The sequence below is a fragment of the Condylostylus longicornis genome, unplaced genomic scaffold (assembly GCF_029603195.1).
Source record: "Condylostylus longicornis isolate FDR11 unplaced genomic scaffold, ASM2960319v2 ptg000018l, whole genome shotgun sequence".
NCBI classification, from domain to species: Eukaryota; Metazoa; Arthropoda; class Insecta; order Diptera; family Dolichopodidae; genus Condylostylus; species Condylostylus longicornis.
Genome location: NW_026577987.1, coordinates 1645548 through 1660104, shown reverse-complemented (window position 1 = coordinate 1660104; position 14557 = coordinate 1645548). Strand labels below are relative to the sequence as shown.

The 14557-nt window shown below is 26.3% G+C and overlaps 1 protein-coding gene across 1 annotated transcript; it reads right to left on the bottom strand.

Moving 5' to 3' along the window:
• Nucleotides 1-10274: 10274 nt before the first annotated feature.
• On the bottom strand, nucleotides 10275-11730 carry LOC129606417 (uncharacterized). The gene is made up of 2 exons (XM_055516741.1): nucleotides 11637-11730; nucleotides 10275-11548 (listed from the first exon to the last, which is right to left on the bottom strand). The coding sequence occupies exons 1-2, from the start codon at nucleotides 11637-11639 to the stop codon at nucleotides 10379-10381; spliced, it is 1173 nt and encodes a 390-aa protein (XP_055372716.1). The 5' UTR covers nucleotides 11640-11730; the 3' UTR covers nucleotides 10275-10378.
• Nucleotides 11731-14557: the final 2827 nt, after the last annotated feature.

The window sequence follows — 14557 nt, the reverse complement described above, 5'->3', positions numbered from 1 at the left end:
AACACCCCGTGATATATCTGTAACGCCTATATACACAGGGATCTCGCGATCCTAACTGTCACAGATGAAATTAAAAAGCAAGCAACCAAGGACTAAAATTAATGTTGTGGCAATAAGCCACAGCATTTTATATAATAAGTTATATATTATGTGTTTTGAGTAAAGCCAAATCCGCTTTTAAATAATGATCATTTTTGGGGACTTACAATTTGGCTTTTAAGGCATCGCAATAATGACAGTTATCGATCTTTGGTGGTTCGAATTAATTAATATTAGGCACAGGCCTTAAAAAATTATACTTACTCTGCAATATTCTAGAATAAGGAGAAAGACTTATTTTCCTATCATCAAATTTTTGGAGATATAATTCATACATTTTTGCTATAGTTAAGTCCGACGAGAAGTATTTTTTGGAAGAATGCCGACGAGAATAGTGACTTTCATATGCAGGAAGCATGATCTTTTGCAGATTGAATTATGCAATCGTTTAACTTATTTAATGGTGTTTGGTGTCCTCTTTGATCAGATAAAACTAAATTTACTTTTTCCTCCGAACACTTTTAATGAAGCCTATAGATTCCACAAAGCACTGTAAAAAACATTTCTTACAATCATTGATACGCTGCTTTTCAAATTCTATATAATATTTGGCTGAATATTGCCGATTTCTTTGTTTCGTTTTAGATAAACTCTGGGTTTTTGTTTTCTTCAATATTTTTATAAGTCCACTCATATATAGTATTTGTTTATCATATGAGCCCAATGACCAATACGGACGAAAAAAATTGACTTTTTCTTGAATAGTAAAGGAAATGTGTTTTTTACAATCTTTTGGGCAAGAGTTTACAAGAGGAATTCACTGTCGCGCAGGAACACGTCCGGACTTGCTTACATAGGCATCACCACAGTTACGTTTCTTTTTCAAAGGAGCTTTTGAGTTGATATTGTTAGAATCTGATGCAAATATTTCACCAATTAGCAAATTTTGTTCAATTTGCAGTCCTGCTTTTGCTAATTCTTCTTTTGTAAAGTATTCGTCGCTTGAACTGCTTTCCGATTATGAATGAACGTGAAAATCTGGATCTCTTACAGTGTTTTGGGAATCAAAAACTGGATCACTGTATACAACCCTATTAGCATTTGCGATACATACTGGTCTCACATTTGGTAAATTATTTTGTTTGCTATTTTCCTTATTGAATTGATTTAAAAGAAATCCTTTTAATATTGAGTGTGCTTCACTTTTTACTATTGGCTCCAATAATGTATTGGACCCTGCATTTTCTTGTGAAGTTTAAAAAAGTTCAGCTATATAATTTTTATAAACTATGTATTTATTTTTAAATTAAACTTACCTTTCTTCAGTTCCAGTGCTTTTTATCAATATACGAGTAGTCATAATAAATTTTTCTACAAAACTCAATATTAAAAGTTTTTGAATGAACGGTTAAATTGGTTTTATATTATTATTGCTTTTATTTTAAAATTTCTGTTATTAAACTATTTTTACAGCTATTCGCTCACTTAAAATTTTTATTTTATTTTTCACTATATAAATTACACTTGCACTTGGTTTTAGGTTCATTCAATGACTGAACTTTGGAAAAACTTACTAAGTAAACTTATAACTGAAATTTTAGACTCGATAATATGGCAGAAGTGCATAAGTGAGTTACATTTTCTTCCGTTTCATAAATTTTTCATTTAAATATAATTGTTTATGCAACAATATTAACAAGGAAAAACGACCAAAGTCGAGATTGTAACTTTTGAACTGCAATGCGTTTTTATTTTAAATTTTTTAATGGAATCAGGAAAAACAACTAAACTTAATTTTGGTTATTCTTTCTGTTTAATATTGAAATAAGCAAATTAAGCAAGTAACTGAGATAGTACGTTTTGGAAAAATCTGACAGGGGAAAATAAAAGTTAAGCACATTTGTCACAACAAAATTTTCTATGTAAAAGTACATTTACATCAAATTTTACCTGTGTAGAGATTTTAATACGTATAGAATTTAAAAATAATGTCAACTCATTTTTGTCATAACTCGAGTTAGTCACTTTTGGCTTATTGCTACAGAATGGTTAGTCATTTTCGACTAGTATTATAATTTATATTGAGGAGTTTGGCAGTGTCTTTCAAGACTTTTTACCCTTCCTCCGGATAAAAAAAAGGAGAAAAAGTTTAATTAGTTGCTATTTTTTCTGAAATTGTGGTTTATACCGACTGAAACGTTTTTACTTGTTATTTTTATAAATTTCCAAGTGGATTTATTTGATAAAAATTCATTATTATTTAAACAAATAATTTCCAATAAAACCTTTTTTAATACTTCATTTTATGGCTTAATTTTTGAAAATTTCACATATGACAATCTCAGAACTTTCTCAACTAAATCATTTTTTTGTTATGCTAATGCAAATTTGAAAATAGCAAATTAAAATTTGAGTTAATCATATACATAATTATAGTACACAGAAGTGTACAGACGAGTAAGTTAAAAAAAACCAGTTATGTAAGGTTGCTGAACTTATCTTCATTCACAAAATTTTTTAACCTTTGTGAAGATTTTTAAAGATTTTCTGATAGTATGTCAGATTTTAGTTATTTTGCAAGATTTTTTTAGATTTTTCGGAAGTAAAATGAAGATTTTTACTCAATCTCATCCAGCATAACTGCGGCAAGGGTTTTCACATTAAAACATATACATATATCAAATTGAATATAAAGGGTATATGTCTATGTGCTCAATTTTTTAATCTAATAAAGGAACTAGATCGCCTTTAGTCGAGTTCTAAGATTATCTAGTCATTATCTTAGATTATCTGGTCATAATCATCGGCATAATATATTTGAAAACGCCTCAAAAAACTCAAAAACTTTTGTGCAAAGATCTCATCTCAGGTCTCAAGAATGATCTTAAAAAACCCTTTGAGATATAATTTTGAATAAATTATTTTAATAAATTTTTACTTTAAAATTATTCTAATAACTTTTTACTTGTGTTTTCTGTTCTCAACTCAGAGCATAAAGCAAATCCATTTATATTAAAGCTTTCTTATGCAAAATTTAACACAAAAATAATGTCTTCTTATTATAAACTAATGATAATTCTTCAAAACCATTTGTGTCGCCATTTTTCAAATTTAATATAATTAAAACATAACTTATGTACAAATGAATAGAGAATATTAAAATATTTCTTATACTATCGAATATATCATATTTTAATTAGCATACATTTGCATATTATACAATTAATAATTTATCTGATTTTAAACAGAATGAATTCAAGGCTTTTCATGTTATGATAATTGAACTTTTAACACCTTCAAATAATCTTAAAATTTGCTTCTTTGCTTTTATTTTAATAGTTTGTTTCTTTTCTTTTGCCGCTCTCTGAATTTACGCTGTCACTTCCATCAAAGTATCACTCACATTGTACTTTACATTTATGTGTATGTATGTCTGTTTACTTGTGTTTTCTGTTGAACTTGAATTATGTTGCTTTTGAATAGTCATAAGTTATGAATATAAAAACTTCCACATATTAAAAAAATTTTTAAAAACTTTAGTTTTCCATATATTTTATAATTTAAATTTACGCATATTACCATTAAAAATAATAATGATAAATTCCCATATTTAATATTTCCAATTCCATATTTGTGTACAATTTAATTATTTACAATTTATTTGCTCAAAAAAATAAAAAAAACCAAGAGCAGAGAAATTAAATTGTACCAAACATCAAAATATTTCCTACAACATAACGATCATTAAAAAGCGAAAATACTCCATATAGATTCAAATAACAATATGGTTTATGGGTTGAGTTTTAAAGCTAAACCTCCTAAATAATAAGAGAAACAGAAAGAAAAACAATTTCCTAATCAGATACTTAAGTTTTATAAAAACTTTTCATAAATAAAAATTAATGGTATCAAAAAAAAAAATAATATAAAGAAAATACATCGAAACTACATGTGTTTCGGACTTGCATAATAAAAAACAACCTATAAATTAAAGTTTGACTAAAAATTTTAAAGATTTGAAAATGTTTATTTTTTTTTATGTTTTTGTTCTTATTTTTTCTTATTATTAATAATAATAATTAAAGATGTGATTAAATTCATGGCATTATTTTGTATTGGTACACTATGAAAAATATTTTCAAACATTTTAAATAGCTTTTGATTTCCTTACAGTAGATACGAGTACAAGTAGATACTGGACGGCTCAGCATAAAATTAGCATTAGCAAATTTTCAATAATTGTTTTCTAATTATCAATGTTTTAACAATGTTTTAATAAAGTATAATTCTTTGAAATAGACAAATTAGTTTTGGTTGAAATAAAAGTGTTTAGTATCCAATTTTGTATCAATCATTTTAACACTTATACATTTATAACATTTTATATTACAAGCATGTAAACGATGGCAAACTTTTTCATAATGTAATGTGGTTTACATTCCTTACATTATATTCAAACAAAGAGAACTCAGAAAACATGTGTATGTAAGCTGTCATTACTTTTTGGGGCTTTTTTTTAAATTATAAATAAAATACAAAATATCAAATTACATAGTATGAGTTTTATTATGACTCGAAAGAACAACATATGGCATTAACTTTATAAAACTAATTTCATTCAAATGTTGACTGTGACTAAGTTTTAAATGATCCATGCGTCAATTGAAGATGGCTTATGCTTTAAGACTAGAGTATTTGCATAGCCCGAAAGGAAATAATCTCACCAAAATGATTTTCCAATAAGTTTATGTTGCTCGCGCATCGCCTTCTCAAAATCCCATTGAGATCACTGGCTTCAATTTTAGATAACAAATAACTCGTAATCATGGTGCGAAAACGGTCGCCATTGTTGGTGACGGCCTCATTTTTAAAGAAATGAGGACCAATTATTCCGCCGGCCTATAAACTACACAAAACTGTTATTTGTTTCTTGTGCATGTAACGGTAATTTTTGAAATTCCTTAGATTACTTACAAGCCCAATTCTGTCAGACAATACTGAATAAGAATGATGTGGCAGTTCAACGTGAGTCACGCGTTATCTGTCCAAAAAACCGGTTAGAAAAAAACACTTCAAAATGAATCATTTTATATATTGTTTGGCAAGAACTCAAAAAAATTTTTGGTATATCAAGAAACGGCGTGTGGATTAATAATAAAATTTATTATTATTATATCAAATTTGTGGTAATGTTTTAAAAGCATATTTTTGCTATTGAAGTAGCTTAAATTCTAAGGTGAGAGTTCAAACGCAAATGTATTTAAGTTTTATAATTTGAACAATATTAATTCTCGAAATATAACTGGAAATATGCTCGTAAAAGCTCGTAAGTGTTTAAAGATGGTTTGTATTTTTTTTTTTATTTAGAGATATTTGCATAGTTTTTGTAAATTTCAGCGTTGGAATGTAATTAAATAAGCACTACGTGAACTGCCGAAAAAGTATTCTTGAAAATGCAGAAGTGTTATAATGCAAAACGTTTTTTTAAACTGCAACTATTTAAAATTTGCAGTTTCATTATTGCTTGTAGCAACTTTGAAATTTTTGCAATCGTTTTTTTTCTGTCGTTTAACATTCTTTAAGTTAGAAGCACCGATGCAAACTATATTTTTAAAACTACATACTCAAACTCTCAAAAATTTCCCCAACAAAAATGTAAAGTTTTTAACTTCTTTTAATCAGTTAACATTTAAAAATGAATTTTATTTTTGCAGTGTACACCGTACACGTTTAATTTATTCAAAATTTCATTAAATATTTTTTTAAGTATTTTTCACTTTGTTTTTACTTAATGAAGATGATTTATCATTACAGTGAACACTTAACAAGAAACGAAGAGAATAAAGAAAAATTTGTATACATATAACGTATAACACATAGAAGATGAAAAGTATAACAAACATCCGCATATTTAACACTTTGCAGATTTAAATGTGCGCAACAGAATACGTAAAGCATACAATTATTTTCAGCTTTATGGTTTGTTAATTATATTTTCATGTATTTTAGATAGAGTATGAATTAGAGTCCGGAATTTTTATATACTTATTAGGTTTTTTATATGAAAAATATTGTTATCAACATTTTAAGGTTACAGGTAGAAAAGAACAAAAACATTTTAAAATTATACGTAATTTTGCATCTTATAAATTTTAAATAACTACAGAAAAATATTAAAATATTGTTATTTAAATGGAAAATTTTCTCATATCGCGCATATGATACAAAACTAATTTCATTGTATTTTCTAAATTGCTATACAGTTTTAAAAAGAACAATGGCGTTAATAACCTTTAAAAATAACGTTTTTCATATTTAAATGTAAAAAAAAAGCAAAATAAAATCATAGCATTAAGGAAAGAAAAATTTTCTAACAAGATTTAGATTTTCATCTTGTGTTATACAAGAATTGAAGATTTAAAATATTTTTATAATTACAACTTTTTACAATTATATTCCGAAAGCACAACATTAAATTTATACGATAAGTTCCCGATTCTCTTTTATCAATTAATTTTAATTATAAAGTAATTAAAAATCACAAAATCAACATTTTTTTAAAATATTTTTTGAAAAATGCACAATTTTGTATCGTTTATGACAAGGTTAAATTAAAATATTTAATAGGCAAACTGTTTATGAACCTAAGTAAACAACTATTAATATTATTAACGTCAAAAAAAGTGAATTTGACATTCCCACGCAAATCAAAATGCATAATTTTTAGCATGCCATTGCCTGCATTAATGAATGAATTAGTGCAAACTTAAATATTTTTCATTATTTTATAACTCCTCAAAATCTTTGAAATTTCTAAAATTAAAAAGTAGAAGCAATGCATATTGGCTTTTCGCAGTGAAAAAAGCCAATATGAATTGAAAAAATTTCTTTTCCCTTTTTTTCGACTGAAATGAAAAAAAGGAAGAGTTCTAACAATTTATTGTTCCTTGCATTTAGAGAGGTTTTGCTAGATTAAAGAAATCAGATACCAAACTTCCTGAATTACTTACTGTTACAATTCAGATCTATTAAAAAAGCATTTTAGACTAAGAGGTTTTTGGTATTAATCGAACTTCTACATTATTAACTCAGAAATCAGTTTTCAGAACATCAAAAGGTTGAAGATTTAGTGAATTTCAAAATGTTAATTTGTTTGGGCGTACTTACCTCAAGTTTCGTGACTCTGGTAGTTTTCCGGAACTGTTAAAATACATGCACTGGTATAAATTTAAAGCAAAAATTTATGGTAATAGAAATTCTTTGTTGATACCGTAAACATAATAAGTACCTTGAAACTATCAAATTTAGTTTGATATTTTTGAATTTTATTGCAAATTAAATTTTAAAATTATTTATTGTTCCAATCATCGAATAAATGATATATCAATTTCAAATAGTTAAAATCACTAAGTTTTTATAATATCAACTTTTGAATAAATAACAATGTAAACGGTTCAGCCATCTATATATTTTTACATCAAATATGTACATGTAGGAGTAATAGCTACATATGTAAGTATTGGTCAACGTGATAAATTCATGTTACATAATATAAACTGTTAAAAGCTTTGTTATGACATCGAAGATCAGAGAGATCATTTCCAAAAATATATAATATTTCATTTTCATTCTTAATGTTAAATCAAAACAGCAACCACATTTAATAAATTCATTAAATTATTCAATCTTTGTGCTGATTTATTTCATGCATCTAAACGACTTTTATTAAATTACAAGTTTGATAAAGACTTTTGATATTTTGCAAAAAAGAAAGGACGTGTTAAGATACGTATACATATATTTAAATTCCAGGTGAAATTCCTAGGTTATTTAAAGATGATTTTGAAAACAAACACAAACTTAGAAAACAAATTCAAAACAGAATTAAACACTTACGAGTACAAATTCAGAATAAAAAATAAACGAACTGGGTAAGCTTTTAGTATTGTTCTAACACCTTTGAAAAATAGTATTATTTTATCACTTTTTGAACAAGCTGTGTGACGTGAAATCTGAAGAAATATCCATTTATCAATATCCATTTGGAATGGCGAACATTGAAGGACACATTTTGGTGCACTCTGCTAAAAGTATTTCATCAAATTACAAAGATTACTTTATCATTTTAAATAAAAGGTACCTATAAACAAATTTGCAAATTTTTCTACCTTTTTTTTCAAATTTTCAAACGAAACGCACCCATTACAATATGGGTTTTTTGTTTTAAAACCATGTGGTACTCGTACTATATTGAATGATATTATATATATATATGTATGTATATATGTAAAAATTCATTGCAATAGCAACCCATTCGACTTTATTCGAAATTTGAAAGAACTTTAATAATTTATGTATATATGTGATTATATGTATGTACATATATGCATATGTACAAAATGAATAAAATTTTTATATTTTAATACAAAAATGATAATTTATTTTTATTTTAAAATCGATTCACATTTAATTATTAATCTTGTTATTGCTTTTGCGGTTGTTTTTCACCCACGATAAACCACTTTTTTGATTGTGCAAAAAATATGTCGAATTCTTCTTTTTTCATAAACAAAAATAATTCCATTTTGATATTTTAAAACTTGAAGATGTTAAAAATCTACGATTATTATGATTGTTAACTGTGATTATTATGTAATAATGTTACTATTTTCTGGCTTAAAAATGTATGTAGGTTGAATTTGTTTCAATACAAAAATAATATATTACCTGGTATTACGTGTATTACTAATATAGACTGACCAGAACGTTCTTAATAATTTTTCAGGCAATTGAAAACGTTCTAAAATAAATAAATTTAAATTTTTAGTACAATACAACATTTTTTATATGTTGAAAATTTTTTAGTTGTGTATGACCAAATATGTCCGAACAATTACATAATTTTTATTTTAATTATAAGAATAATATAAGAATTATTTTCTTTAATGTTGCGATTGACTTCGTTTTTTTGCAATATACTATTACTAGAAACATGAGAGAATTTAACCAGTATAACAGTGGTTTTTAAAAAATTTTATATGTAAGTATTAAAAAATTATTGGTGCATAACGTTTGCAAAATACATACATGAAATTATTAAGGCACATGTTGCAATTGTATAGTCTTGAATATATTAAAAAATGGATTAAAAAAATTTTACACTTTCAAATTGATTACTTCTGATCCGATCCATATTTAAACAAAAACAACTTGATAGTAGATAAATAATCACAAGTCACAATATTACAAGTCACTTAAAAAGAAACCTCATTTCTACACAATGACGAAACTTTGTTTTTACATTCTTATTATAACTTTACAAATTTTAGAAACATACATATAAGATTTAAATAATAATTCAATTAATATCAGTCGGTAAACAAACAAAATTTTAATGAAATAACTTTAATGTTATTAAAGAATATCACTGAACACTATTAAGCATATTGCAAGATATCAAATTAAAAAGTAATCAGCACTGAATTAAAATAAATAAAAGATTGGTTAATATTAAGATTAATAAGTAATTGGTTAATTGATTAAGATTAAAAATTTTAATAAACTAAATTTTTTGAACAATCCTATTAGGTTTAAATTTTGTGGAATTTTTAGATTCTGAAAATAGTGCATTCATTCACTATGATATTTTTCACAAATGCTTTTTCTCTAGCTAACCACCAAAATACAACTAGTTCTCGAAATTTAGCAATAAAAAATTAATTAAAAAAATGTTTTTTCATAATTTCTCTTATTTTAAATTTAAACTATAAATTTCATTATGACCAGGAGTCATTGCAATATTAGAGTCATTTGTTTTTAAATTTTCTCATATTAGTTCTTTTTAAATTTTTTTCCAAAATCTTTTGCTCAAATTTTTTGTTTAATTTTCATGAGAGCAATTGTTGAATGTAATTTGCTTTATTCAAATAAATCTTTAAATCTTTAGTGTAGCATTTAGTAAAAAAAACATTTAACTATTTATTTCCAATCATTTGTGCCAAAATTGATTTTGACTTTGCATTATTAAAAAAATTAAAAAATTTTTTAAAATATTTTTATTAATTCTTTTCGCTTTTTTTTCTCTCTATTCTTTAGTTTTTTTTATCTTATGTGCTATATTTATTTACATTACACTTTTATACGCTGTCGAGAACATAGACGTCATAGAAAAAAATATAACTCTCGCTTATAATTTAATTTAAAAAAATAATAAATTATCATTTAAAATTCGCACTCTAACAAAATCAACTTTTTAGCACACTATTTTGATTAAATTTTTATTAAAAAAAATATCACTTAGTTTTAAATTTTATCTTTCATTTCTTTTTTTTTTATTTAATTATTTTTTTTTATAGCGATAAATAACTCTTCTAATTTTTCTATAGTTTAATCCATTATCTGAATAATCGCCTTGGGGCTTATCATAATGATAACCATCACTTGTTATTGTTGTTGCTGCTGTGTTTGGGACAGGATTAAAAGGTATTGATGGTTTATCATAATGATATCCATCACTTGTTAATTTACCGGAAGATATGTGTGTGGTTACTGTTTGTTGATTTGACTTGACTTGCGGTTTATCATAACTATATCCGCTACTTATTAAAGTACCAGATCCAGATGACGTATGGCTCAAAACTGGATTAAAAGGTATTGCTGGTTTATCATAATGATATCCATCACTAGTTAGTATGCCAGATCCAGTAGAAACATGTTTTGGAGTAGGGGTAATTTGCGGTGCCGGTGGATTAAATGGAACGGAAGGCTTATCATAATGATATCCATCTGTTTTTAAAGTACCAGATGATTCTTTTTGTGAAACTGAATTAAAGGGAATTGTAGGTTTTTCATAATTATATCCAGTTTTAGTATTAGAATGATGCGTCTCCGGTTGTGGTGGATTAGGTGGTGGACTTGTAATAATTGTTTTTTTCGGTGGAGTATAAGCATAAGGATCTGGTGGTGGACCAAATGATTTCTGCGCTGATGGTTCCGGTTGCGATGGTTGAACGTAAGCTTGTTTATATCGTACACCTTCGCGTTGTGCCGATATTGTTCGTCCAGCTAATGGGGAAATATAATTTTCTTGAGAATTGATAGCTTCCGGAGCAAAATAGCGCGGTTGTGCTGCAGCTATTGGAGGAATATAATTCCTTGGTAAAAATTCTCTTACTGGTGCAATAAATCTTGGAGTTGAAAATGAAGGAATATTAATAACTCGCGGTGGAGGACTGTATTGGTACCCGGAGTTGTGTACTGGGGAACTATATTGATATCCAGAATATTGTACAGGCGAACTATATTGATATCCAGATTGGTGCGATGGCGAACTGTATTGATATCCTGGCGTTACATAACTTCTTTGTGGCTGTGTGTATGATACTATTGTTGGTGCCGTACTATATTGACACGCTGTACATTTTCGACTATATTGATATCCACTGGATCTTAGATGTGAAACATCTCCAAGTGCTATTCCAAGAATGCACAAAATAATGAAAAAGTGATTCTAAATTAAAAAAAAAAACAATTACAAAACGGAAAAGTAATAATCCAAAAATGCAATGAAAAGAGAAAAACAAAATTAATTTACATACCATTCGGTTAGATCTTTCCTAAACCTAAAGAAAATGGTAAATAACATAATAAGCAAAAACAAGTAACTATTTATACCAAGAAACACCTACAAAGACGTTTGTTTTACTGTTGTGATTAATTATTTTTACAATGGTTGTATGTCTTATACAGCGAAAAATTTTAATCAAAGCTTTTATTTACGCAAAAGCTTCTAAACGAAATTATTAATTTCTATCTTACCTCACAATGTGTTAGCAACATCTTGATTTAGTTTAAAGTACGATTTTTTTACCTTTAGAAAATTATACACCTATATGGCATTTCATCAAAATTAACCCTTTAAAAAATAAATCAAGACAAAACTTTGAAGTTAATCAAAGTAATAGAGAGTTTGGTACTACTTTGAAGGCGTCCTTGTTTTATCATGTTCTTCACACGTACAACCTTATCTTTTTCCATTCCCCTTAAAAAAAGATTTGCTAATGTACATTACTGGCAGGAACGTTGCGTATTATTTCATTTTTATATGAACTTTAAAAATTGTTCGCTCGCAAGCAAAATCCTCAAGATTGTTTTTTCCAACACAAATTCTTCGTCTGGATAAGTTTAAAACGACATTTACTTATTATATAGTTTTTATATTTTTTGACTTCATTTTTACAGCTGGTCATCCTACAGTTAGCGTGAATGAAATAACACATTTTCATTATACAGTCAGTAATCCCAATACGAAATGCTTGGTATGAATGAATTTGACAAATAAATTTTAAATTTATTTGAGCACATTAAAACTGAAAAGAGTATTATTCTTTATACGTTCATACATAAGTTTATGTTAACATACATGTGCAACATAATAAATAAGTTTAGAAAAACATCAAAGCTCTGCAAATTTTTTCTACAAAAAGCTTTATAGATTCTTGCTATTAATAATTTGGTATGGTAGAAAAAAATTAAAGCATCTTTGCTTGCTAGTGAGTAAAAAGAAAATTTACTTTTTGTATATATTTATTTATATTTGTAATATTGTTTGTTAAATAATAAGATATTTTTTAAAGTTTAAGGTCAGACATCAAAATTAATATGGCGATTGTTTAATAGTCTTGTCTTCGTAGTCGATTGTACCATGTAAGTAGTTTTTGTGTAGCTTTAATTGAAATGATGAAAAAATATAAGTATGTTGAGTAAATTGGCGTCATTTTGGTCCCATAATTTCTTAACTATACGTTAATATGAAGATCATAATCAATATTTCTTTCAGTCTTTCAGGTTAAATAAATAAATGGTTAGTTATGTAATAATATGCAAGTCGTTTGTAATAACACAACGATTTCCGCAAGAGCGTGAATGTGAAAAGTGAATTAAATTTATTTACACATTAACCATCCAGAAACCATTAACGATAGAGAAAAATTGTAATCGTCACTTTTTTAGTGAAAACATTGTCATATATGTATATAAAAGGAATCCAAATTTTCAATGTTATACGTATTCGTTTTAGCAATAATTATTTATTTCTTAATTATTTATATCTAAGGTATTGATTTTTGTTATTTTTACAATTCCAATTTTAATTCGGAACAAATTACATTTTTTACTTACATATGTACATATTATGGAACTTCAATTTCTGACAAAAAGTAATGAGCATAAAGAAATTATGAACATAACTTCTTTCTGATATAATCAAAACGCAGTCTCTATGCACGATTTCCATGATTATGCCTTTAGCAATATTATCAACGCTTCAAAAAAATAAAAATATTTACTAATATTTCAGTTCGCAATTCAAAAAATATCTTTATAATAAAAACATTCGGTCAAAAATCGAATCGTAAAATACAACATTATATGAGCAGTCTAAGTTTTTGTGATGTAAATATTATTTTTTTATTATTAATACAAATAATTGCTGTAATATTTTTTCCTTAACATTGTTCAATTTTTCTATAAAAAAATATAATTTGCATTTTTAGTCTATTTGTAAGGTGGCATATTAATGTAGCATAACATTTTTTAATCAAAAGAAAAATTCTTTTGTGCAAGTGTTTTAAAATGAAAGATAATTTGTACATGTACATATGTATATGTTTATCACACATAAAAGGCATAATACAAATTTAAGACATAATCTCTATAGTACAATTTTTACCCACCGCATTGCATACAATAATGGAGGTTATGTGATAGCAACAAATTTTAGATATCGAGTTTAAAGTTTGTTTTGGCTTTGTAAGTGGAATTTTTTGCGGGCTAATTTTAGATTTTTACTCAAATAAAGAGAAATAATCCACCGATTTCATTGAAATTTAATATTTAAATTTGGAGTGTTAAAACAATTAATCCATAAATTTTTTGGAACGATCAGGGCTCGTAAACCAAACTAGGACCCAATTTTAAATGTTTTACCATATCTACGGAACGGATTGATGCAATTTCTTGTTATTTGAGCTATGGTTGTTACCGAAACTAACTGGAACTTTTCTGGGAATTCGGATGGCACAAATCGAAAGAGCCAAGTTTACTTTTTTCTGGGTATGTTATAATTAAAAGCTTATTAATGCCCTGAAAATTGGAAAAAAGTATTAAAGTTCATTTTTATAATCTTCTGTAACACTTTCACTTAACTAGACAATGCATACTGCGGTCGGTTATGTGCTGATCATATCAGATTTTTTTAAATTATTCTTGCTATACTTATGTATATAATAATATGTCGACCTTGGTGCATAATGCAATGGTTAATTGCGTTAAATTAAAAAAAAATGCCGAAAAACTATTTAATTAGTGCTTAATGACACATTTGTTATTTTACAGTTATCAAAATATTTTATTAAATTTTCCTTACATTAATCATATTAAGTATTTGACATTGTATTTTAAAATAATAAAATTCATCTTTAACGAAAGAATTAATTTTTAATGAAGATAAACTTTATTA